The sequence below is a fragment of the Equus quagga genome, chromosome 1 (assembly GCF_021613505.1).
Source record: "Equus quagga isolate Etosha38 chromosome 1, UCLA_HA_Equagga_1.0, whole genome shotgun sequence".
In the NCBI taxonomy this organism is placed as follows: Eukaryota; Metazoa; Chordata; class Mammalia; order Perissodactyla; family Equidae; genus Equus; species Equus quagga.
Genome location: NC_060267.1, coordinates 103,336,653 through 103,362,781, shown reverse-complemented (window position 1 = coordinate 103,362,781; position 26,129 = coordinate 103,336,653). Strand labels below are relative to the sequence as shown.

Genomic DNA, 26,129 nt, shown 5'->3' with positions numbered 1-26,129 from the left:
GCTGAGGCGGGGAGGTTCTGGGGAAAGGGGCGGGTGGCTTCCTAGATGATGGGGCGGGGCAGAAGCTCCTGGAAGGAGGAGGGCAGCCCCAAGCTGCACGTGCTTCTCAGCCCTACCTACTGGCGGAAATTAGTTAGAAATTATGCTGCAGAAATTAAATAAAATATATTCTATCCTCCTATTTTGACAAATGTACCTTAATAACCCGTAAGTCAGGTTTGAATTTTTAAAAATGTTTATGGGGGATAATGTACCTACCATAAACTACACTAAAGTGTGCAGTGTGTTTTGACCTTTTCATACACCCGTGAAACTACCACCACAATCAAGATGCAGAACATTTCTATCACCCCTAAAAGCTTTTTTTGTGCACCTTGGCAGTCTGTCCCTCCCTCTGCTGCACACCCAAGCAACCACTGATCTGCTTTCTGTCACCAGAGATAAGTTTTATAAAAATGGAGCCCTGCAATCAGGTTTGAGTTTATTCTCAAACACCTTGGAGTTCATTCTGGACTAGAACAAGGCAGTGTGGGTAGAGTTGGTCAAGGTCTGCTTTCCCTTCCCTCTGGCTCTCTCAGTGCAAGGGACCTTTCAAGCACACATGGGAACCCAGCCTGCAGTCTGCCTTCTGCCCATATACCCCCAAACAGCAGCCTCAGGAACATGGCCACCCTCAGGAACATGGACCTGCGAAAGAGGCCAGCACAGGACTGGACAAAGGTTCAGGGTTGATTGGCAGGAAGTGGGGAAGGGTGTAGCTGGAGAAGGCTAGGGTGGAAGCCTCTGCAGTCCCAGGGAACAGGCGGGGCCCCTCCTGCCTGGTCTATAATAGCAGTACCTGCCTCCCAGCTTTTCCCATCCAGAGCTATAGCCTAGTGCAGGAAATAAGGCAGGGACACAAGTAATGGTTTCAACAGATGCTGCTTATTGAGTGCCTACTGTGTGCCAGGGCCTGGGCGGAGCTCTTTGTGTCATATCATTAAGCTTCACAAAATCTCTGCCTGGTAGATGTTGTTACCCCTACCGTGAAGATGAGTAGACTGAGATCAGAGAAGTTGTGATGTGCCTAAGGTCCCATAGCTTATGGGTAGCAGTCAGGGCTAGAACCCAATCTACTTGACTCTGAAGCCTGAGTTGAGTTTGCAGTAGTCAGGGCTGCAGGTGCAGGGACAGGCTGAGTGCTGTGGGCTGGGGGAGCCTGGGAGAGAGTCTGGCCTGGCCTCAGTGACCCACCTGTCCCTGCAGGGGCCCACCTGGACCGCCTGGTGCCCCTGGTGGAGGAGTTCTGCAACCTGGATGACGATGAGCTCCGAGAGTCCTGCCTCCAGGCTTTTGAGGCCTTCCTGAGGAAGTAGGTGCAGTGGGGCTGCCAGAGGACAAGGGCCCCTGGGTTTTTTTGGAAGTTGGTGGGGATGGGGTGGGGGCAGGATGCTGGCCTCAAAGCGGTAAGATCTCAGGACTCACCACTGGGCCCCACCCCTTACTCTGTCCTGCCTGGGTCCAGCGGAGTCTCTCCCATCCCACCCCACAGGTGCCCCAAGGAAATGGGCCCTCATGTGCCCAATGTGACCAGCCTCTGCCTCCAGTACCTGAAGCACGACCCCAATTATAATTACGACAGTGACGAGGACGAGGAACAGATGGAGACAGAGGATAGTGAATTCAGTGAGCAAGGTGGGTGGCCAACTTGTCATTGGGGCTGAAAGGTGGAAATGGATGCAGCCTTCCTGGGACTCCCCAGCCAAAGACACGGGCACATTTGGTGTCCCCATCTTGATCCCAGCTCTTCCTCAGGCTCTAGCCCTGTCCTCGGAAATCTGGAGCCCACAACTCCCCACCCTCTCTGCACAGATCACAGTAACAACAGTAAAAATTGCTGTCATTTATTGAGCATCTCCTGATGTCCTGAGCACTCTTCTTTCACGTTTCTTACAATAACCCTAGAAAACTCAGTGTTTATTATTATCCCCATATTTCAGACAAGGAAACTGAGATTTGTCTGAGATAATACTGCTAGGAAGTGGCATAGCTGGGACTTGGAGCCGTGTCAGCCAGAACCCCTGACCTCTATGCTGCCAGCTCTGTACCCGTCTAGTAATGGCTTCCGAGAGACAGTGCTTTAATCCAGCAGAGTGAGGCTCTAATGGTGGAGTGATCAGCACTGAAGGGAGAGAGAGGCCTGGATGGGGAATGGACATACTGGCTTCCTTCCTTCCGTGCCTGTGGTCTTGTCTGTCACTCAGACGGATGCCCCTGGGCCCTGGAAGCAGGGCATTGATGGAGGCAAGGGACTTGGGGCCTGACAAGGTGCTCGGAACAAGATGGGATGGGAGGAGTCCCGGTTGGACAGGCATGCTGGGGCCTCGAATGCCAAGCCAGGGAGATTGGGCATTTTCTTGTCAGTAACAGGGAGCTATGGATGTTTCTTCATGGGTGGTATAGGGTGGAGATGATAACAAACAACAGTCCTTTAGAGGGACGTCTGCTAAGCTGACAGGACACATCTGTGGGACCGTCCATGCGTCCCACTATGGTTTGTCCAGATGCCGGTGCTCTGAGAGTCTGAGATGTCTACAGAGCAGCGTGGGTAGGAACATCCTGGCCTCTGGGCCTGTGCCTAGGGGTATCCCTAGTTAGGACCATCCACCTCTGAGCCTCATGTGTGTCTCCCCAGGTGATATGGGTGGGCCTCGTGGGCCTGAATCTTGGCTCTGTTGTTTACTAGCTGTGTGTCCTCAAGAGAGTCTCTCACGCTCTCTGAGCCTTGTTCTTATTATCCATAAAATAGGGCTCAAGGCACCCTCATTTCTGAGGTGTGGTGAAGACTTGAACTCTGGCCCCTCAGGGGAGGTTGGAGAGTAGAAAGCCCCACGAAAACAGCATTTCCTTATGATTAGTCCTGCCTGGAAGCTGGAATCAGGACCCTTGAGAAACTGGGGCCTGGGGGTGGGCAGGAGACCAAAGGGAGGCCCTATCGTCTCTCTCTTCTGGAATCTCAGTAAATGAAATATCACACAGCCAGTACTGAAACCAAAGGAGAGTTTCGTGTCCTAAATGGACTCCAAGTGCTCACTGAAGACTTGGAAGTTGGTTTTTTCCCTGGTGTAGTCAGGACAGCGAAGGGTCTGGAGGCAGAGGGGGGACCGGGGTTTGACTCCAGTTGTTTCCTGCTCCTGTAACTCGGGCCGAGCCGTTTCCCTCGGAGCCCCGTTCCCTCATCTCCACAGCAGGGGGATCATCCCTGTCACACAGGTTGTTGTGAGGCTAGAATGAAGGGGTGGATTTGAGGTGCCTGGCGCCATCCCTAGCACACAGTAGGTGTTCATTAAATGGTAGGTAACATTCCTAATAGCCTGTAACTAGTGGTCATCGAGAGGTGAAGCACAGGCCCAGCTCTGCTCCCTGCGCCCGCTTCTCACTTCTGCTTCCTGGGAGACAGGTCAGGTGGGGCCAGGTGGCTCCCCGTCTGCCACAGTGCACAGGGCTCCACGGGTGTCTTGTTCCTGCCCCAGAGAGTGAGGAAGAGTACAGTGACGATGATGACATGAGCTGGAAGGTGCGCCGGGCAGCGGCGAAGTGCCTGGCGGCCTTGATCGGCTCAAGGGCCGACCTGCTGCCCGACTTCCACTGTACCCTGGCGCCCGCGCTCATCCGCCGCTTCAAAGAACGTGAGGAGAACGTCAAGGCTGATGTCTTCGGAGCTTACATCGTGCTGCTGCGGCAAACACGGCCCCCGAAGGGATGGCTGGAGGCCGTGGAGGAGCCCACCCAGACCGGCAGCAACCTAAACATGCTGCGAGGACAGGTGGGCGTGCCTTCACCTCCCTCCCATCCCTCCACCCTGCTCCCGACTCACCCACCCACCTGCTCACACCCTTCCATCCGTCCATCTCCCCACCCTTCCTCCCGCCCTAGCCTCTGTCCACCCACTGAAGTGTCTGTACTGACCGCCTGCTTACTGTGTACCTAGCTCTGTGCTGGGGCACGTGGGGAAGAGACAGATGAAGTCAGTGCCCCAGACCACACAGGCTGGGGGCAGATAGACAAGACCAATAGGGCTTCCAAAGGAGTTTCAGTTTTATTCTAAGAGCCTGGGAGCCCCAGGAGGGGAATTACAGGATCCCTTTCACATTTGCAAAAGCTCAGTCTGGCTGCTGTGTGGGGAATGGGTTGTAGCAGGTTGGGGGGGAGTAGGCTCTGGAGACCAGTGGGGGCCGTTGCAGCTGTGCAGGGGGAAGGGGTGGCGTCTCCGGCTGGGGTCGTGAGGGCAGAGAGGAGCGGTCAGACTCAGGAGGTAGCTTTTGGGTCTTGCTGATGGATTGGATCCGGAGGGTGAGGTACAGGGAGGTGTCACGCGAGTTCTGAGCTCTGGCTAAAGTGTGAGATGCAGCTCCCCAAGATGGCGGAGGGTGGAGAGGGGGATGTCTGGAGTTCTGTTCTGGACATTTATGTTTGAGGTCCTTGGGTGCCTGAGTCGAGATGTCAGACGGGCAGTTAGCACACCAGCCTGGTGTTGGAGATGTCAATCTGGGAGTTATTGAAGCTCAGGGAGCAGATGAACTCTTCTGGAGAGAGAATCTAGCTGGGGAAGGGAAAGGGGCCCCAGTGCTTCCCCTTCACAGGATGCAGGGGTGAGAGCCAGACTGCCTGGGTAGCCTTGAGCAGGTTACTTAACCTCTCTGTACCTGCTTCCCTGTCTGTATAGTGGGCCCAGGAGTAGTGGCTTCCTCAGAGGTCTGAGTGTGGAATCAGGTGCCTGGTGCAGAGCAAGTAACATAGAGCTGGGGATGGAGCGGTCCTCTCCGTGCTGGGCTTCTCCATGGGCGTGCGCCTGGGCATAGCCCCCCAGCAGCGGGTGGGGTGTGGGGGTTTCCTGGGTGGTCACTGACCTCCCCACCCCTGCCCACAGGTACCCCTTGTGATCAAGGCCCTGCAGCGGCAGCTTAAAGATCGGAGTGTCAGGGCCCGCCAGGGCTGCTTCAGCCTCCTCGCGGAGCTGGCGGGTGTCCTCCCCGGCAGCCTGGCAGACCACATGCCCGTCCTGGTAGCAGGTAGGAAGGACTGGAACCAGGTATCTGTTGTCCTGGGCCTCTTCCGGAACCTGGACCTGAGTCCCCAGTCCTCAAGGGTGCCCCTGTTCAGCAACCTATGGTGGTTCCCCACTGCCAGCAGTTAGAACAAGGCTGGGGTGCAGGCCCTACTTCCTGGTTTGAAATGGGTTCCCTGGCCTTGCGTCCCTCAGCCCTGGCCCCAGCCAAGCCCTGACCTCTCAGATCTGCTGCACAAGTGCCTGGGTCCAGCTCAGACACCTGCAGTGGCTCTACCCCTGCACCCAGGGAGGGCCGTGTTGGGTCAGGGTCTGTGGCCCTGTAACCTTTGCACCCACCCCTTTGCAGGCATCATATTCTCACTGACAGACCGTTCCAGCTCCTCCACCATCCGGATGGACGCCCTGGCCTTCCTGCAGGGGCTGCTGGGCACAGAGCCACCCGAGGTTTTCCACCCACACCTGCCCACTCTCCTGCCACCTGTCATAGCCTGTGTGGCTGACCCTTTCTACAAGATCGCGGCTGAGGCCCTGCTGGTGCTGCAGGAGCTGGTGCGGGCCCTGTGGCCACTGGACAGACCTCGGGTGCTGGACCCCGAGCCATACATTGGAGAGATGTCTGCGGCCACCCTGGCACGGCTCCGTGCTACCGACCTGGACCAGGAGGTGAAGGAACGGGCCATCTCCTGCATGGGCCACCTCATGGGCCACCTAGGTGACCGGCTCGGGGATGACCTGAAGCCTTCACTATTGCTCCTCCTGGACCGCCTGCGGAATGAGATAACCCGGCTGGCTGCTGTCAAGGCATTGACGCTGGTAGCTGTGTCCCCGCTGCGGCTTGACCTGCAGCCCATCCTGGCCGAGGCACTGCCCATTCTGGCCTCGTTCCTGCGCAAGAACCAACGGGCGCTGCGGCTGGCCACACTGGCTGCGCTGGATGCCCTGGCCCAGAGCCAGGGACTCAGCCTCCCTCCCTCCGCCGTGCGGGCTGTGCTGGCCGAGCTGCCTGCCCTGGTCAGCGAGAATGACATGCACGTGGCCCAGCTGGCTGTGGACTTCCTCACCACAGTGACACAGGCCCAGCCGGCCTCTTTGGCCGAGGTCAGCGGCCCTGTGCTCACAGAGCTGCTGCGGCTGCTGCGTTCGCCCCTGCTGCCAGCAGGTGTGCTGGCGGCCACCGAAGGCTTCCTGCAGGCTCTGGTGGGAACCCGCCCCCCGTGCATGGACTACGCCGAGCTCATCAGCCTGCTCACCGCGCCTGTGTATGACCAGGCTGTGGATGGCGGGCCCGGCTTGCACAAGCAGGTGTTCCACTCGCTGGCTCGGTGTGTGGCAGCCCTTGCAGCCGCCTGTCCCCAGGAGGCGGCAGGCACGGCAAACCGCCTGGTCTCTGATGCCAGGTCACCCCACTCCAGCACAGCTGTCAAGGTCCTGGCATTCCTGTCGCTGGCCGAAGTGGGCCAGGTGGCCGGACCGGGCCCCCAGCGGGAGCTGAAGGCAGTGCTTCTGGATGCCTTGGGGTCGCCCAGTGAGGACGTGAGGGCGGCTGCCTCCTACGCGCTGGGCCGCGTGGGCGCTGGGAACCTGCCCGACTTCCTGCCCTTCCTGCTGGGGCAGATCGAGGCCGAGCCCCGGCGGCAGTACCTGCTGCTGCACTCGCTCCGGGAGGCCCTGGGGGCCGCCCAGCCCGACAGCCTGAAGCCCTATGCTGAGGACATCTGGGCCCTGCTGTTCCAGCGCTGCGAGGGTGCCGAGGAGGGCACCCGGGGGGTGGTGGCCGAGTGCATCGGGAAGCTGGTCCTCGTGAACCCTCCGTTCCTTCTGCCCCGATTCCGGAAGCAACTTGCTGCAGGTAGGGGCACAGGTGTGGGCACAGGTGGCCCAGATCGGAGGTGGGCAGTTTGCTCCTGAGCGTGTGAGTGGCCCACGCGGTGAGCTGGTTCACATGACTGGGTGTGAGTCAGGTGTGTTTGAGATCAAAGCAGAGGAGGCGTTAACAGCAGTGTTTCCTGAGACCTGCAGGCCTCCTCCTGTGGGACCCTCTGGGATGGAGGGCACTGAGTCCTTGAGATGTCCCTGCAACAAGTCAGCTTCTCATGATGCCATTTTCGGAATCCTTGGTGCTCCAGGCGAAGGTTAAAACAAGCAGTTCTCTGAGGGCCCAGAAACTGCAGCCGGCAGAGTGCGGCTCTCTTTGGCTGTCTCGAGCCTGGAGCACGTGTAAATATAGACGAGGACGGGACACCACGGCCCGGGGGCTGGGGCGGGCCAGGCAGGAACGGGGGCAGGTTTTGTGTGGTCAGGTGGGGGCACATCGGGCTTCTGCAGCTTAGGGAGGAGGAGAGCAGGTAGGTAGGGCTGTGGGGCTCTTGGTCAAGTGGAATCCCCTGAGAACAGAAGGCCTCAGCCTCGAGCTGTTCAGCTGCTTCCCTGAGAGGGCCAGTGGGGGCATTAGTTGACGTCCTGCAGGCAGAGGGCTTGGTGTGCGTGTGGTACCTAATTAACACGGAGTCAGTGACTGTGGTTGTTGCTGTTAGTGCTTACGCTAAGCCCTCACTGGGTAGCGGGGTTTGTAAGGACCAGCTCTGGCCCTCACCGCCGCGTGCACGGTGAGCATGTTGAGCTCGTTCCCGTTCCGCGCACAGGGCGCCTCACGAGGAAGCTGGAGAGGCCAGAGTCTTGGAGGAGGAGCAGCCCTGTCCTTTCTCAGCTCTGACTGGTTTGTGGCTCGTGCACAGTATTGAACCCGCACCAGTCACATGTCCTTTTAGCACCGGCTGCTGCGAAGCTTAGAGCCAGATGAGTGGCCTGCTTCTGGCCAGTTCATGGGACCTCCCTCTCCCTGCACATCCCTCCCGCTGGTCTCCGTCTCATTTCCCTGCCCGTGTTTTTCCTCGGCCTCGTTTTTCTTATTTTATTTATTTATTTATTTTTAATTTATTATTTTTTTATTGAGTTAATAAGTTAGAATCTTGTGAAATTTCAGTTGTACTTTATTGTTTGTCAGTCGTGTTGTAGGTGCACCCCTTCACCCTTTGTGCCCACCCCCCACCCCCCTTTCCTCTGGTAGCCACTAATCTGTTCTCTTTGTCTACATTTTTAAATTCCTCATATGAGTGGAGTCATACAGAGATTATCCTTCTCTAACTGGCTTATTTCACTTAACATAATTCCCTCAAGGTCCATCCATGTTGTTGCAAATGGGACGATTTTGTTCTTTTTTACGGCTGAGTAGTATTCCATTGTATATATACACCACATCTTCTTTGTCCAATCATCTGTTGATGGGCACTTAGGTTGGTTCCATGTCTTGGCAATTGTGAATAATGCTGCAGTGAACATTGGGGTGCATAGGACTTTAGGAATTGCTGACTTCAAGTTCTTTGGATAGATACCCAGTAGTGGGATAGCTGGGTCATCTGGTAGTTCTATTTTTAATTTTTTGAGGAATCTCCATACTGTTTTCCATAGTGGCTGCTTGTTTTTCTTATTTTAAATTCACCTCATCCTGTTCTATTGCACATATCTTCATCAGCCGCCCTGAATCTTCTTAGGAGCCAGTCAGGCTGGAAAAAGAAAGAGGAAAACACTTTGGAGTCAGCAACTGTCACTCATGCGTTCCCTAGCACCAAATTGTAAACTTTCTCCTGAGTCTTGAATATAAAGTCTGTGGGATGGAAACAGCCTTAATCCATTCGCTGCTGGAAGCGGGGGAGTTGGGGGCAGAGGAGCCAGCAGCTGCTTGTTTCTTTCTTTCACTTAGTGGGAATTCCCCCCTTTTCTTCAGCTTCTCTACTCAGAAAGAAGGCAGAAAAGCAAATTGAGTGAGTTCTCTGTTGCCACGTTCTGGGGATGCTCTCAATTCTGTTGGAATCCCCTTGGCCTCTGCCCGCTTGATGCACAGCTGCCCCCCGCTTGGAGAATGCAGGCCTGAAAGGGGGGCCAGCCCAGGTGCAGAATCAGCTGTTGAATTCTGGATCTGCTGTGTGACCCTAAGATGTGAATTTAACCTCTCTGGGTCTCTCTTTCCTCATCTGTAAAACAGAAATTAATGACAATTTTTATTAATTATTTTAATTAATATTATTTATTATTATCAACCAGTTAACAGGACCATCCTGAGGATTAATTGAAACAGTGTGTCTGGAAAATAGAATACTGTCCCAAGGCCTGAGCGACGGTCTTTGGTGTGACCGGGGCTGTCTTGCGTTCTCGGTTCTCTGTTCACATCCTGCAGTGTGGTCGCCTGAGAACTGGCAGTTTTACTCCCTCAGCTGCAGCAGAAGAATTCAGGGGAGATTCTAGGCTGCCGAGGGAAACAGTAGCATCGACTTCCCCAAAGACGGGGTCTGGCTTTGGGTGGGGAGGGGTGCAGTCCTGCCTCCCCCGGAGCAGAGGAGAGCCTTAGCACCTCCCCACCTGTGGGTGTCTGGGATCGGCCCTGCTCCTCACCAGGCCGCCGCCTCTTGTCCTGCAGGTCGGCCCCACACGCGGAGCACTGTCATCACAGCGGTCAAGTTCCTCATCTCGGACCAGCCCCACTCCATTGACCCCCTCCTGAAGAGCTTCATTGGTGAGCACGCCTTCCCCTCTGCCCCTGGCCCCATCCAGTCCCCTCCACCCGGGCCTTGAGCTTGGGCTGATTTTTCTTACACGTTGGCGGAGGGGAGTTGAGACCTGGGAAGACCCCTATGGGGCCTGGGTTCAAATCCTACACTGCTGCTGAATTGCTGGGTGACCCCAACGTGCCCATTCTCCCCTCTGAGCCTGTTTCCTCCTCTCTAAATTGAGGGTGCAATCTGCTTATCTGCGTGTTCTGAGGTGGTTGTGGAGACCCCACGGGTTTCTGAGGGGAAAGTGCTCCAGGAACACAACAGGCTTTTAGAGTGGAAACCATCAGCCTCTCACATGCATCGGCTTCAGGGGGCACCGGGCTGGGTGGGGCTGCACCGGGTAGGGAAGAGCACTCCCCAGCTCATCCCCTGTCTGAGGGGCCTTCTGGCCTGAGGAGCCCAAACAGCCTTCACTGGGAAGAGGGTGAGCTCTCTTTTGGGGCTCTGCAGGACCCCTGTAAAGCTCTGAGCCTGCAGGCCTTCAACTGGACCGCACTGGAGTCTGGCTCTCCCCATCCAGGCAGGGCAGCCTAGTGGAGAAAGGAGAGGTTGCGGAGTCCGCCAGCCTTGGGTTTGGACCCTGGCTCTGCCACTCCCTGGCTGTGGGAGCCTGCACAGGTCATCTCATCCTCAGTTGTAAATGGGGTGCTGATCCCCATCTGCTGGGGCGCTGTTGTGTGAGACCAAGGGGTCAGCAGATGTGGCCACACTCTGAATTGGAGAACACGTCTAGAAGCTACAGCAGTACCATCAACAGCAACTTCATCCTGTGTCCTAACCCAGCGGGCACGTGCTGCCCAGCCCTGATTTCCTCCATTGCCTGAGCAGCCCGAGGGGCCTCCACCTGGGTCCTTGGTGGTGGTTCTGTGTTTGAACCACAATTTTTTTTTTTTCGAGGAAGATTAGCCCTGAGCTAACATCTGCCAACTCTCCTCTTTTTTCTGAGGAAGACCGGCCCTGAGCTAACATCCGTGCCCACCTTCCTCTACTTTATACGTGGGACGCCTACCACAGCATGGCTTGCCACGTGGTGTCATGTCCACACCTGGGATCCGAACCGGCGAACCCTGGGCCGCTGAAGCGGAACGTGAGCACTTAACTGCTGCACCACCGGGCCGGCCCCTGAACAGTTTTTGAGCTCTCACGCATACCTTGTCTCAGTTAACCCCCACAGTTCCCCACAGCTGTGTTCCCACAGAGAGCAGGGAGCCTAGGAGCCAGCATGGCGCAGGAGAAGGGGCTCAGAGGCTGCTGGCCCTGGGTTTGGATCCTGCTTTGCTGGCAGACTTTCTGTTCTTCGCAGTGTGTCACACTGGGAGTCACACCATGGCAGTTTGTCCTGTGACTGGTGATGGGAACTCTGATCACCTGGTTCAGGTGGAGACCTCCAGGCTCCTCCACTCTAAAGTTACTCTTTTTCCTTTGGAATGAATAAGTATGTTTGAGTTTATTGAAATATCCTCTTCCTCGTCAAAGTTTTGCCCACTATGTTTTGCCTCCATTGTGGTTTTTTGCCTGAATCAGTGATGACTGACAGGCACCCCGATTCCCTTTAGTGGAGAATGGTATTTAGAATCCCAGATCTGGACGCTAGGGGTGCTCCTTGCTGCCGGGGTGCCATTGCTTCTAGGTGCTCTCAGCAGACCGAGCGAGGAACGGTATGTATGCACACACGTTTATATATGCGTACATTCATTCACATCTCTTTCTATTTTTATAGCTATCATTCTTTCCATCTTGGAACTGTGTGTTCCCAGATGCCTCCTATTCCAGTCCAGTACCAAAAGGTGCTTTCTAGCTTCTCCCTTTCCTTATCCCCGTCTCTTAACAGGGAGACACCCAACTCCTATTATCCACAAGATATTTATTTGCTTAATCCTGGAATACAAAGAAAGTAGTCTAAGAATTACTAACTCTTATCTGTGAAAAATCAACTTTGTTTATAGTTCTTTTGTCTTTAGCCTGAGGGCGTCTAGTTAAAATACTTTGTAAGTTACTTGGTTGTTTTCTCCTTCATAACCTGGGTGGTTACATTAATTATTTGAAATACAGTTAGTTTTTTTAGGGATCCCTCCCATTCTTGATTTTATTTATTTATTGAATATATAAAACATTAAGATAGTTATTAAAAAGTCCAAACTATACTCAGAGAAATGCTGTGTGACTTTGTGTAAGTGTCTTCACCTCTCTGATCTTCAGGAACCTCATTTGTAGTAATATCCAGTTAACGTTTATAGAGTCCTCGCTCTGTGCCAGGTACTCTATGTGCTTTGTAGACATTACCACATTTTTAATCCTAAAGACAGTCCTACAGTGCTGTTACTACCCCCGTTTTACAGATGAGGACATTGAGGCTGTCCGCGGTCCCAGAGTGAGGAAGTGGTCGAGTCTAGATTTGAACCCAGGCCAGATTCGAGTCCACGTTCTGGTCTGGACTTTGAAGGCTTGTTGTGCCTGCACAGAGTTGATGCTCAGAGCACGCTCGCCCCATCCCGCCAGGTCTGCACGGCTCACATTAACCAGATGACTGAGGGGGGAGGTCGCGGTGGTTTGACCCTCATACCCCCTCTCGTCTTTCTGCCAGGAGAGTTCATGGAGAGCCTGCAGGACCCCGACCTGAACGTGCGCCGGGCCACTCTGGCTTTCTTCAACTCGGCCGTGCACAACAAGCCCTCGCTGGTCCGTGACCTGCTGGACGACATCCTGCCCCTCCTCTACCAGGAGACGAAGATCCGCCGGGACCTCATCCGAGAGGTGGGGCGGGGGGAGGACGGCCACCCTCAGGCCTGGCGGGCAGGGCTGTGGTGTCTTCCGCCTTCTGTGTAGGAAAAACCGCAGTTCTTCCCCGGTGCCTCCTTCACCTTTACTCTTTACACTTCTCTCCGACACTTGTGGTCACCAAGCCTGTGGAGGTTTCCCCACACGACACCGACAGGCAGTTCTCAGACGCCACAGGGTGTGCAAGGATTCAACCCGGTTCTGACCCTCCTTACGCGGAGGCAGGTCAGATCCTGCGGGTTGAGGGCTCAATCCCACAAGACTGCCCCCGCATCTTCAGGTGCCACTTGCAAGCCCAGGTTGTCACCTGGCTTCTGGCCAGCTGGCTGTAGAGCCGAGGTTCCAACGACCCGCGCCGTGGGTTCGATTAATTTGCTGGAGTGGCTCACAGAACCCAGGGAAACACTGACCTACATTTATCAGTTTGTTAGAGGATGTGATAAAGGACACAGATGCCAGATGCAGAGATACCCAGGGCGAGGTCTGGGAGGGTCGTGAGCGCAGGAGCTTCCATCCCCGTGGAGATGGGGTGCGTCCCCCTCCTGGGGTGGATGTGTTCACCCACCTGGAGCTCTCCGAACCCCGGGCATTTTACGGAGGCTTCCTCACACCGGCATGATCAAGGGGGGGCCGCAGATGCCAAGCTTCTAATCACGGCTGAGTCTGTCTGGTGACCGGCCCCCATCCCGGAGCCCACCCAGAGTCACCGCAACAGAAAAGACGCTCCTAGTGCTCTTATCACGTAGGAATTTACAAGGGTTTTAGGAGCCCTGTGCCAGGAACTGCGAGCGGAGACCAATATATATATATTTTCTCTTATTTCACAGTGACCTTGGCCCAGGCAGCCTGAGCCTCTCTGAGCCTCAGTTTCTCCTCACAGGCAAAATGAGGAAAATAATCATGTTCACACCATAGGGTTTTGAGAAGATTTAATGAGTTAAATCCTGCATGTGCTCAGAACTGCTCCCGCACACAGTCAGCACTCAGTAAATGTTGGCAACCCCTGTTGTCACTCAACACGCAGCAGGTGTTCGTGGCCCACCAGCCCTGTGTCCGAATGCCGGGACTCAGAGCTGGACCAAGCATGGTTTCTGCCACCGGGGAGCTCACGGCCTCCTGAAGGAGAGAGGCATTCACTCTGCTGATTATTTAAGTTATTTAGAGCTCACTTGGTGAAGTAAGGATTTAAGGGGCAGAGATTAAAAGTGATTTAGTAGCTAAGTTATCGCACAATGTAATAAAAAGGTCTGGACCCTAAGGCATGAGTGAGGAGGAAGCGACTCTGTTTAGAGGGGTTAGGAAGGTTTTCCAAAAGAACAGGGCATTTGAGCTGGGCTTTGAGGGGTGAGAAAGAGTTTACCATTAAGAGCAGAGCCTCATGACTTCAGAGAGATCTGGGTTTTTAATTCTGGTCCAGCCACTTATTAGCTGTGTGTCCTTGGGCAAATTAATTAACCTCTCTGAGCCTTAGTTTCATCATACGTTAAACGGGATTGTTAGTAACACTGTCTTTCTGGGGCTGTTGTGATGCTTGAGTAAAGTGTCATCTGTCAAGCACTCAGCACAATGCCCAGCACATCAGAACGGCTCAGTAGATTATAATAATAATTATTATTCCTGCTATTATCATTTGGTAGAAAGGGCATTGCAGGCTGAGCAGAGGCATGGAGACTGAGTGTGGAAGGCCTGATTTGGGGAGGGGACACAGTAGTGAACAACATGTGCGGATGTGTAGCAGGAACCAGGGCAGTGTTTCTTACGCCTTGGGGTCACATTCCCCCAACCTTTGGTCATCCTTCCTTCCTGCAGGTGGAGATGGGACCCTTCAAGCACACAGTGGACGATGGGCTGGACGTGCGGAAGGCGGCCTTCGAATGCATGTACTCGCTGCTGGAGAGCTGCCTGGGCCAGCTGGACATCTGCGAGTTCCTGAACCGCGTGGAGGATGGCCTGAAGGACCACTACGATATCCGGGTAGGACGCGCCCCTGCCGGGCCCACCCCACCCCGCGTCAAGGGGCAGCCAGGCGACCCTGGCCCACTGCTTGTTTGTCCCCCACTCCCTACCCCAGGCACCCCATGAAAATAGCTGCTTTGTTCTCTTCTGTTAAGAAAAAGAACCCACACCTCAAACACCGTTGGTGGGAGTCTACACTGGGCAAGCTGTTTGGAGGATGGTTTGGCAATAACTAGAAAAATTTAGAATTCTCACACACACCCTCTGACCCCGCTGTTCTGTCTCCATGAGCAGAGCCTCTGGACTGACCCTAAAAGTCTTCACTTTAACCCTTGGAGAGTGAGTTCATGATGCCCAATTTACAGGGGAGAAACCAGAGACCTGCTAGTTCAAGGGCACAAGCAGGAAGTGGAGGAGCCGTGGGTCATAGCTTGTGACGTGTAATGCCATGCTTCTTGCTGCTCTGGCCCCCGTCCTGCTCCTTTGCTGTGGGGCGTGGGGAGGTGAGGGCAGAGTGGATAGCTGGTGGGGGATGGGTAGGGCATGTGGATTTCAGACAACCGCCCTTTATGCTGTGTATCATTTATAGGGACTTTACCACATTCAACAGAGGTCACCATTATTCTCCTGCAGGCTGAATCTGGGCCTGTAGATGTATTTAGTTGGCTCATACAGTTGTTTTTGAGTCGGGTGTTAACATTTAAAAATTGAGAGATTTTACATGAAAATTTGGGTTTCTTTTGAAAACAGTCCATCAACCCTGGGCCACACTCCCACCTAGCCACAATCGGCTGGAGCTCAATAGCCACTGTCTGGAGTGTGGACTCCTTACCCCTTCCCAGTTCCCATCTTGCCCTCTTCATTCATGGACAGTATCTGCCTCGCCCTGTGGGCATCTGAGCTTGAGAACTGCCCCTCCTGGTACCTCTCTGATCCGCCTCAGGACAGCAAAATGTAGATGGTATTAACACTTTACTGATGAGAGAACTGTGGCCCAGAGAGCGAGAGACTGTGGCAGGGCCCTGTAGGAATCAGTGCTGGAATTTGGACCTGAGCTCCAGGGGTTAGGTTCAGAGCCTCTGCTCTTCCCCAGGGCCTGTGGCTTTTGGTCCTGGGCCATTTTACCAAGAAGTCTGTCTCCCTCCTGGGCAGATGCTGACCTTCATCATGCTCGCACGCTTGGCTACCCTGTGTCCTGCGCCCGTCCTGCAGAGGGTGGACCGGCTCATTGAGCCACTCAGGGCCACCTGCACTGCCAAGGTAAGCCCCTGCCCAGCCCTGGGTGCACCTGCCGGGTCCTCAGCAGACCGTTCGTAGTTACCATTTGCTGAGAACTTGCTGTGGTACAAGTGGTGTATGAAGTGCTTCATTTGATTATTAGCATCACCTTATTCTAAAGTACTTCTTATTCTTACCATTGTATGCACAGGGGAACAGAAGCTCAGAGAGGTAAAGTTATTGACCAAGGCTACACAGCTAGGAAATTGCAGAGCTGGGATTCAAACCCTGCTTTGTCCCTTTCTTTCATTCATTAAACATTTCCTGGGTGCCAGGCCTTGTGCAAGGTACTAGGGATACAACATTGAGCCTGGTAGGCTCTCTCCTCTCACCTCCTAATTGGGAAACTGAGTCAAACTCTTAGAAAGATAGAAATCATTGACTGATTGATATAGGGCAGAGTTGCTGCTAGACCTGAGTGCCTCGAGGGTCCAGGGGAGGCCTCTGGGGCTGAAGGCCTCATGGAGAGCTGCAGCGTTGGGGACAGAGCCTGACACACCCAGGGGGTACCCAGGAAATACCTGTCGAATGAAAGAACTAATTTGGGTTTCGGAAGGGTAGGAATTAACCAAAAAGAGGGCAGAGTATTTAAGATCGGAGCTTAAAGAGGATACCCATAGAGCACTGACTTTCAAGTAGCAAAACCTTTTCCAAAAAAATGAAATCTTATGTGGATAAAACAGGTGAAATTAGTAATTTATTAATAGAAACCTACCTTGTAAATTTCCATTTTTAACATATGCTTAGTACGAAGTTAATCAAAGAAAACAGTGGTTCTGCGGGGCCATGGAACTCTTGGTGGTCTCAGTGGCCAAGTCATTTCTAGTTTTCTTTGAACTGTACGACATGGAGAAAGTCCCAGGTCACAGGGAGGAGCTGCCAATGGCACGGCAGTGTCAGGACGCCCCTCCACTCACTCTGATCCGAAGCCCACACAGAAGCCACTCCGTCTGGCTGCTCAGAGAAGGCTGTGTGTGATGAGAGCATGTCACATCACATCGTCCTCTCCTCCACGATTCTGAAACCCACAAAACTCGGGAAACCAAAAGCTTTTTAGTAACTTGTTTGGCAACAAAACTTGACTTGAATGAGGCTGTTTATGACCTTTATTTCTCTCTTAATGTGATATTCGTGTTCTTACATTTTTCATAAATTCAGTGGGGGAAATATTAATGTACTTGATTACAGGGTGTTGTACCAGACCCATGTTATCTGTACAGTATCACTTTTCTAAAACCCCTCAAAATCCCAAATTCCAAAAGCACATCTGGCCCCAAGGGTTTCAGAGAAGGGGGTATGGACCTGTATTGTCATTTAATCCTCATAGTGACTCTGTGAAGAGGACGCTCTTATTTATAGATGGAGAAGTGACCACCTGAAGTCACAGCTCTTACAGAGTAGAGCCATTTGAACCCAGGACTGTCCAACCCCAGTGCCCAGCTCTTGACCACTAGACTGTTAAGGCGAAGAGCCCGAGTGTTGTCTGGGCTACGTCGTGGAGGGCCTTGAGAGGTGGGCAGCAGGAATCTGGACTTGATTCCGTAAGCAGTGGGGGAATTCCTGAGATCCTCTAAGTGGGAGACCGTAGGGGATGAGGAAACAGAAAGCAGGCAAGGCAGTTTGCGATGTTGATTCTCCAGCTGCCTCCGCAGAATGGATTGCAGGGGCAGGGACCTGAGTGGGGAGAGGAGGCCAGCTAGAAGACGGCCACAGTAATCCGTTTATGCAGTTGAGTCATAGGGTACCACGAGCCTGTTGTAAGCATAGTAAAGAAGGATAAGTCCATCCCTCCTGTTGGGGGAAGGAGACAGTTAACTGAACACTTTACAGCAATTGTCACCATCAAATTATTCATCAATGAAAAGAAAGCTGGTCAGAGGCCCCTCAGATGACACTTGAGCTGATTGGAATGACAAAGAACCACTCTGTGTAAAAGCCCAGAGGTGGAGAAGCCTTCAGGGTAGAACCAGAGGAGACAGAAGCAGGGGAGCTTTTAGGCAGATTACTGGTCCAGAGGAGACGGAGACCAGTGAGGAGGCTGTGGTGCAAAGCCAGGGTTGATGAGGGATGGCTCCTTGTTCATTGTTTCCGACTTTAGGTCAAAGCTGGTTCCGTGAAGCAGGAGTTCGAGAAGCAAGATGAACTGAAGCGCTCTGCGATGCGGGCAGTGGCCGCCCTGCTGACCATACCTGAAGTGGGAAAATGCCCCATCATGGCCGACTTCTCTTCCCAGATCCGATCCAACCCTGAACTTGCTGCCCTCTTCGAGAGCATCCAGAAGGATTCTGCTTCAGCCCCCAGCACAGACTCAATGGAACTCAGCTAGTCCTCCCACAGCCCCCAGGTGGGCCCTTACTCAAGAGAAGGGGTCTGCCCATCCGAGGCCTCAGCCTCCCACCACCACAGGCTGCAGGCCTCTACTTTTGCCCTTTCATCTCACTGGGGGCACTCTTGCTCCTGCTCCGGGCTTACAGTGCCTTCTCCAGGGACCCCAAATCATAGGCCCCCAGCTGGAGCCCTTTAACTCAGGACAGTCATTCAAACACGACACGGAAGTTTCCTATTTCTTCCACACGAAGATCAATGACTGGCAGACCCTGCCTCACAACGTACTAAGTATTTAGACTCTCGTGCTCACAGCTGTGAAAGGTTGGGAGGCAGTGTGCCGGCCTGCCTTCCCACTGGCATCCCAGATTTGTCATGCACACCACTCTTTTTTTCATTTCACTTGATCTGCCAAAAATTCGTGCTTTGGCTGGGCACCTTAAAAACTCAGATAATTCTGAGTTATTCACATTTTAGAATTCAAAATGCTTTATTTCCAATTGGCAGTGATGCATCATTAAATATGGAGTGTTTTGCAGGGGGAGGTGGTTGGGGTAGGGAATTAGATCTAATGATTTTTTTTCTAATTTCAAAACTGTTCCGTAGCAAGCCAGGAGAGCACAAAGGGCAAACCCCCTTTCACGTCACCCCACCCAGGCATAACCTGTTGGTTTGTCCTCTTGAGCAAGGTTTTGAACGTTGTTTCTAGTTTTTAGTATTGAGGACACAGAAATATTAAGCGACAGGCCAAAGAATTTTCTGTGCTGTCCCAGAATAAAGGAGATTCTGAATTGTCACCGTGTTCTCTGCACAATTCCTCCACTCAATAGACCACTGTTAGTATCCTTCCCAAGTCAATTTAAAGAAATCATGGAAATGACCAGCATTTACTCAGCAAGTGTTCAGACTAGGTTTGGAATAGGAGGCAATCACCCTGGAAGACATTTATCTCCTGGAACTAAGGGACTTACCACCCAATCATGGCTAGCACACCAAGAAATTTATCTTCAGTATAGTATTTCTGCTCACTTGACCAGGATGGTGCAAACAAAAACACCCCATAAACATCTGTCCCGTACTAGAGCCCACATGCCATACCCCATGTGACCTACGCTGCCACTTAATACCACTTCTTGGAAAAGCAGTTATAATTAAAAGCGAAACTCTAGCTGTTGTTGCCTGAGGTTTAGGGCTGTACTTTAAAATGGAGCTTGCTTGTCAAATCCTGAGTTCCAGCATACAGGCCTGATTGTCACCAGTGAAGGACCGCACAGCTTCAGAACCCGCTGTTAACTCAGGCCGCAAGCAGCGAGTTGGGGGCAGGTCCCATGAGGGAGACTGAAGATACTCCAGACGTCCAAGGCTGCTCTTCCGTAGTGGGGCGATGAGTGTGTCATCCTGTTGTACATTTTTGGACATAAACTATAGGGTGCTATTCCAGCACCAAGCAAGCATTAAGGGATTAAGAAAAAATCCATCCAGATCCTTTCATGTACGTGTTCTCAATCTTCACAAGAACCACGGAGGGTAACCATTACCCAGCTTTACACACTGAGGCTAAGAATGGCGACTTGCTCCGAGCTGCGAGGTCCTTTAATCAAGGGTCTCAGAACCCACCCTCATCTCAGGGCCAAGCCTTCCCTCTCCCCTCGCCCCAGCTGGAGCAGACCAAGGCTGGGCTGGGCACCTGAGGTCTGTGCCCTGTGAAGGATGGAGTAACCTTCACAAACTCCTTCCAGATCTAAGATTCCAGGGTATTAACAGGCATAAGACCAATTTCTGTGACAGGCTGTCAAAGTGTGAAACTGAAGAGTAAAACACAGGGGTGAATTGCCAGACGGCAGAGTTTCATGGTTTTATTAACACAAATACAATGCACACACGAGCTGTCGTCTATTCGTTTTCTTCGCTGCGCAGCCTGGCATTGGGATTGGTGATTCTGATGGCCAGCTGGGCTGCTCTTTCCACGATGGCTTTGCGGTTCTTGGAGGAGACGTTGTGAGCAATCTCAGCACAGTACGATCTGGAAGAGAATCAGTGAGTGAGTAAGGAGCAAGCCAGCCTGGAACACACACACTCCTGTGTACCACTGGGAAGGCAACGGCTTCGGTCACTTCACCTCCAGAGCCACAGTACTGAGCAGAGAGGGTGCTGGTAAATGGCTGCTGAACAAGACCGGCATGCCCCCAAATCACAACTCCTAATCCCATGGTACCAGCAGCATGGCTCTTGAAGTGTTCCCTGGTAGTGACAAAAAGCACACTCTTCGTCCCCTCTCATTCAGTCCTCACAGCAGCCTTGTAATCCAGGCAGTGCGTCCATTTTACAGACAAGGAAACCAAGGCCCACAGAGGTGCAAGTGAATCCCTAAGTCACGTCTTAAGTACCAGACAGGGCCAGGATAGCCCAGCCCAACTCCAGGTTCCAAGGTTCTCCCTCCCTCAGTCCTTCCGGCCAATCTGCCCCACTCAGGGCAGTCTCAGACTTGCCCGTGAAGTTCTAGAACACTCTGCAGACAATCCAGAGCAGAATCCAACAATCTGATTCAGCCAAGGGCTCCCTGGCTCAGACCACAAACGTCTTATTTTGACTGCTGTGGACAAAATTCAAGTTGAGGAGTAACACTGCCTAAAGTTACCCAATGAGTATCAACACCTAACATTTCCTGAGTCCCTGTGTGCCAGATCCTGTTCTAACTCATTCATTACAGCCACACCATGCCCCAGTTTGATGACAAACCAGCCTAATGAGCACAGTTCAGTAAGGAGGTGATTTGTGAAGCCACCAACAGTGGATTAAGACAACACTCTACCCCTGGAGGAATTTCAGCGAAAAGAAGACAGGCAGTGGGCATCTACAGTTTAAGAGCTCTGCAGGAAAATATTTTAACATCTAGAAACAAGCAAATCAAAGAATTTTCTTATTTTATATAAAGAAGTCCATTCAAGCTCAAAGTAGCTGTATTTTAAAATGTTCCCATCATCTTTAAGACTTAAGTTGTATTAGTTTTCATTTTTTTTGTGCCTTTTTTTTGCTCAGGAAGATTAGGTCTGAGCTATCGTCTGTGCCAACCTTCCTCCCCTTTGTATGTGCGTGACCAGCACAGCATTGCTGACAAGTGGTAGGGCTCCAAGCCCGGGATCCGAACTTGCGAACCTGGGCTGCTGAAGCCGAGCATGCCGAACCCAAGCACTACACCATGGGGCCTGCCCCAGTTTTCATGTTTTCTTCATTTTTCAAAAACTCAGGTCCTTATCCATGTGTATTTAAAAATCACAATCACACTGTACCTATCCCTTTTAATACTTTCCCCTGCATGGGCATTTTCCATACATGACAATCATTTTTCATATATGCATAATATTCCACCCAGTGCTTGTACTCTCACCATTCACCAATATTTTCAATTGTTCAGTTACTGCTACAATGATCAGCTTATAAAGTTTCTCTGCTTTTATTTAAGAATAAATGCCACAAAATGATGAACTTGTGAATTAAAAGGCACAGATTCAGAGTATTTCTATGGCTCTTGTTACAAACTGCCAAGCTGCTATTAAGTATCTTGCGCCAGCACTGAAGTGTAGTGGTTAAATTTGACACGCTCTGCTTCAGGGCCTGGGTTTGTGGGTTCAGATGCCAGGCACAGACCTACACGTGGCCATGCTGTGGCAGCAACCCGCATACAAAAGAGACGAGAGGAAAACTGGCACAGTTGTCAGCTCAGAGATAATCTTCCTCAGCACACAAAAAAAACACAAAACAACAACAAAAACGCATCTTTATGACAACCAGCAACATTTTTGCATGGTAATCATTTTTACCACACAAAAGGTATTAAATTGCATCTTTCTGTCATAATTCTCTATCAACCTGTTTACTGCGGTTTGGTGATCCACTATTAATTCCTATGCTCACCTTTTCTAAATAAAATTGCCAGCATTTCAATGCCTGGTTAAATTTCCAACGTAGAAATTCAACCAAAGGTGAGAATAAAAGTTTCATTCATTTTTATTATTTGTGTCCACAATCACTCTAGATAAAAGATCTTTCTAACACACACATGCCCAGATGTTACTAGTTAGTCACCCTCTGTCCATATCCTTACTAATTTACTTAAAAAAACACACACCCACAGGTTTTTAGCTTTTGTTTAACAGGAAGGGAAGAAGGTAAAGTGTCCTCTGCTTAACCAAAAAATACCATTCCCTCCAATCCAGATTCAAAGTGTCTAAATCACTTGCCTTGAGAAATCTTTCCTCAGCCCACTGCTCCAGTTGTGGCCTAAGCAGACCAAAAATGTCTCTTACAGAGCTCACCAAGTGTCTAACTTTCTCAACACACTTGGAAGTACCCTGTGAACCGCCGGTGCGCCTGCAAACAGAGCCCTCCTCTTCTCCACCTCAGATCACACTGAGCCCTAAATCATGCAGCAACCCGTCCATCCCTACAGGCCTCTGAAGACGCCCGCGGCCCCCGCGTGCAGCACCCCTTAGCTCTGGGGCTAAGTGTGTTCTCCCCACTACCTCCCACATAAATAAAGCAATGTTCTGGAAATGACAGCCAGCGGGATACTGCAGTGTTTGTACTGTCAAGCAAAGTCCTTCTCTTTCCAAGTCTTGGGCCTCTGCTTTTCAGGACAAGTCCTATCCCATCCTCCCCACGCCAGCAAAAGAAACATTTTGAAGTCCCCAACAAGCATTCTCTAAGCTCCTGGGAGGACATACAACTCCTCCAAAAGCATTCTAAAAGGTCTAGAATGCCTGCCAGAAATGCTCACACAGATGTAGACGTCTGACACTTGAACCCAGTGGGACCCAACTCACTTGTTGCACATGAGCAGCACTTCAAGCTCCTTGACGTTGTGGACCAGGAACTTCCGGAAGCCACTGGGCAGCATGTGCTTCGTTTTCTTATTGCTCCCATAACCAATGTTGGGCATCAAGATCTGGCCCTTGAATCTTCTGCGCACCCTATTGTCAATGCCTCTGGGTTTCCGCCAGTTACGCTGAAAGAAAACACAGGAGGGTCACTGTCTGTGCAGACTGCCAACTCTTCCTTTTGTAGGAAAAACGGGACTAAATGTAAAGGAAATATGCCAAATAGTAGTCTTCTCTGGGTAACAGGATTTCACTACTTCTTTATATTCTTTGGGTGGAAAAAAATAAATAGAGGCTCCTGCATTTGACCACCGGGAGTACAGATGCACACCCACACTCCTCCTAAGCAAAGGAAAAGCAGACTTTCCCTTTACCCGTGGAATGTGAGGGAATTATGTATACAGTAAGATGAAGAGCACGGGGTGTTTTTTGTTTTTAAAGATTTTATGTTTTCTTTTCCTCCCAAAGCCCCCCGGTACACACTTGTGTATTTTCAGTCATGGATCCTTCTAGTTGTGGCATGTGGGACACCGCCTCAGCATAACCTGATGAGCGGTGCCATGTCCACGCCCAGGATTTGAACCAGCAAAACCCTGGGCCGCCAAAGCAGACTGCAGCAACCCGAGCACAGGTTTTGACATTGCACTTAAGACCTAAGTTTTCTCATCTATAAAATAAGGATTATCCACCTCTCATACTGTCAGACCACCACCCGAAATATGATACAATCGTTAAGTCTCTAGACACCTCAAAATAGCTGTTCCTTTTCAATTTCAATTTACACATCAAAAGACTGAGTGCCAGTAAGGCACACTGGGAGACCTGGGTTTCTACACAATGCCTTTGCACCAACCACAGATCGGTTCATCTGCCCAAGGCAATGTTCCCACGAGATGATGTCAGAAATCCAACAGCCCATTTAAGAAGGCCTTTCTTCACCCCGTCCCAAGAGCATGTACCTTAATTTTGACATATCGGTCTGACTGGTGCCGAATGAACTTCTTGGTCCTCTTTTTGACGATCTTGGGCTTCACGAGGGGTCTGAGGGCAGCCATGACGCCTTCAAGAAAGAGGCAGAGACTGTGTCAAATTAGAGTCCGGGAAGGCAGCTTTCGGGCCCAGGGCTTCAACATTGTTGCAGAGTGTCTTCCAATCACCAGCTACTGAGCAAGCTAGGAATGGAATGGGTGCCTCTGCCAGGCTTGCTTTCCCTCCCGTCTCCGAAGCTGGCAGAATACTAGCCACTCTCCAGACGCGATCCTGGGAGGTTAGGGATCACCTCACCCACTCAAAGCTAAGAAAGAACGCCAACAGCTGACCTCAAACAAACTGACCCCAAAACGTTCTTAGCTTGCAGGGGCAGCAAATGGCACTCCACAGCGTGTCCCACCCCCGAGATGGTCCAGCGGGCCTCGGGGAATCTACAAGAACCTGAGTCTGTTTTCTCACCTGTGAAATGGAGATACTGCACTCTCAAGGCCTGCAGGGCCCGGACCAGGCGGCTCAATAAAGAGAAACCTGTAACGCCCCACGGGGCGCTGCAGCTCTGCAGTATCTCAAAAGCTAGACGAAACCACGTCGTCCTTTTAAAATGCCACTACGTCTGCGCACATACTGTTTTACCTGGAGATCACCTGAGCACCAACTGAAAAGTTACCCTCTTCCAGGTGGTCTTCCCAGCTACCCTCTTTTTTCCTACTGCAGCACACTTTTTGCTCTCTTCACAGCCTTCGCTTTCTTTCTTCGGCTCACAGTAGGTACTCAATGCACATGCATTAAATTAACGAACGACTCCCTCCGCCCCCGGTACCATCTCCTCGAAAACAAGGCCGCAGTTCCGTATTCCCAGAGATCCTGACCCCCTATCGGAACTTGTTAACTGAACGAGTCGACTCGCAGCTGGATTTTTTTTTTTTTCCTGGCGATCGCGCCGCAACAGGAACCGCAAGGCCAGAAACTGGGAGGCAAGAAGCGTCGGGAAGCGGAAATAGGATACACATGGGCAGACATCGCCAGGCGACGGGATCCCACGATTCGAGCCCGGGCCGTCAGGCCGGACCTCCCCCGGCCACTTCTCAGCCCCCTTAATCCGGCCCCAACATGCGCCCTCGCCCTCGGGGCTCAAACAAGCGGGCAGCAGGTCTGACTGAACCCAGGCGGCCTCCGTAGGAGGGCAAAGAGCCCAGGGAAGCACACTTCCATCACCCGCAGGGCCGCTTCGCTCTGCTCCTGTACGCGCTCCAGCCAGCCGACAAGGACAACGTCCACAGAAACGACCGCTCGGAAGGACAGACCTCCTCACCAGGGAGCGATGGGACCAGACGGAGACCGCAGAGACGCGGATGGCCAACGATTAAGACTCACCGAGTAGATGGCTGCCACCTCCGTAGGGAGCGCCGAGGAAGAGAGGGGAAGGTGGCTCGCGAGGGCTGACGGGACTTAACCTTAGGGTCCTGGCAGGGAAAAGGCGAGCACTTCCGGCTCTTGATCCTTCAGAGAAATAAAGACATGTCAGAGAAATAATACTGAAAAAAAAGTCGAAGGCTACCTGTGTTTTCCTAGACATTAATATCTAGGAGTAGTATTGAAAGTTCTTCATACCTGCCGTTGGGACTCCATAGAAAATCTGGCGTTCTTTCTGAGCTTCCAAGACCTGGTGGCGAGCATCCACTTCCGCCAGAAGCTGAAGCCGCTCCTCCGGAGGATACTCCAGATGTTAGAGTATTTCTGCCCGCGTTTCTTCTGTCTAAAGCGCACCTCTTAGTGGCCAAGAGCGAAAAAAACAAAGACTTCCTAATAATTCCCTCACGTGAATTTATAAATAGCAATGAGTACAACGGCTGTCATCCAAAGGGATTTACTCTCCTTCCCACGATTCTATCAGGTGGTTCTATTATTTTCCCTATTTTACATATGTAGAGAATGAATTTTGGAGATTTGACTGCAAAAATCCACACTTCTAACCATTAGGCTAAACTATCTATATTGTTGCTCTTGGTTTGTTTTGCTTAACTTTTGTTTTTAAGATTATTGTGAAAATCTAATTTCCGGAGACAGAAAACGTCCCTTGATTCCACAGCTCGAACATAACACAGATGTAATCAGTGATCTTGACAGAGTAGTTCCCGGAGCCAGATGGGGACAGAAGCTAAATGGGATTGTGTTGTTGACTGAATGAGAAGTGAGAAGGGAAGGAAGCGAGTGTTGACAACTCCATGAGATTTTGACTGTGAAGGGAAGGGGAGTTTGAGGAGA

At 51.9% G+C, this 26,129-nt stretch overlaps 2 protein-coding genes and 1 non-coding gene across 6 annotated transcripts in view; 1 reads left to right on the top strand and 2 right to left on the bottom strand.

The window, feature by feature from the left end:
• The window catches only part of CAND2 (cullin associated and neddylation dissociated 2 (putative)), a 31,063-nt gene extending 11,378 nt beyond the window's left edge, over positions 1–19,685 (top strand). For all 4 annotated transcript variants that reach the window (XM_046677847.1, XM_046677856.1, XM_046677839.1 and 1 more), the window contains 10 exons: positions 1,246–1,351; positions 1,532–1,674; positions 3,513–3,805; positions 4,910–5,051; positions 5,397–6,899; positions 9,525–9,620; positions 12,245–12,414; positions 14,248–14,412; positions 15,547–15,654; positions 17,771–19,685. In XM_046677847.1, the coding sequence (XP_046533803.1) occupies positions 1,246–1,351; positions 1,532–1,674; positions 3,513–3,805; positions 4,910–5,051; positions 5,397–6,899; positions 9,525–9,620; positions 12,245–12,414; positions 14,248–14,412; positions 15,547–15,654; positions 17,771–17,998 (2,954 nt within the window). In that variant the 3' untranslated portion in view covers positions 17,999–19,685. The remainder of the gene's footprint in view (positions 1–1,245; positions 1,352–1,531; positions 1,675–3,512; positions 3,806–4,909; positions 5,052–5,396; positions 6,900–9,524; positions 9,621–12,244; positions 12,415–14,247; positions 14,413–15,546; positions 15,655–17,770) is intronic.
• Positions 19,686–19,823: 138 nt separating this feature from the next.
• On the bottom strand, positions 19,824–25,364 carry RPL32 (ribosomal protein L32). The gene is made up of 4 exons (XM_046677877.1): positions 25,239–25,364; positions 23,834–23,934; positions 22,821–23,002; positions 19,824–20,020 (listed from the first exon to the last, which is right to left on the bottom strand). The coding sequence occupies exons 2-4, from the start codon at positions 23,927–23,929 to the stop codon at positions 19,891–19,893; spliced, it is 408 nt and encodes a 135-aa protein (XP_046533833.1). The 5' UTR covers positions 23,930–23,934; positions 25,239–25,364; the 3' UTR covers positions 19,824–19,890.
• Positions 24,005–24,144, bottom strand: LOC124231336 (small nucleolar RNA SNORA7). Its single transcript, XR_006886495.1, has one exon. It is a non-coding gene; the product is annotated as a small nucleolar RNA SNORA7 (small nucleolar RNA).
• Positions 25,365–26,129: the final 765 nt, after the last annotated feature.

What these genes read in the sequence shown, in the direction of transcription:
- RPL32 (XM_046677877.1), bottom strand. Translation starts at nt 23,929, where the DNA reads ATGGCTGCCCTCAGACCCCTCGTGAAGCCCAAGATCGTCAAAAAGAGG. An exon ending in ACCGATATGTCAAAATTAAG is followed by an intron (nt 23,003 to 23,833) that starts GTACATGCTCTT and finishes GTTTTCTTTCAG; the next exon opens with CGTAACTGGCGGAAACCCAG. An exon ending in GTGCTGCTCATGTGCAACAA is followed by an intron (nt 20,021 to 22,820) that starts GTGAGTTGGGTC and finishes ATTCTCTTCCAG; the next exon opens with ATCGTACTGTGCTGAGATTG.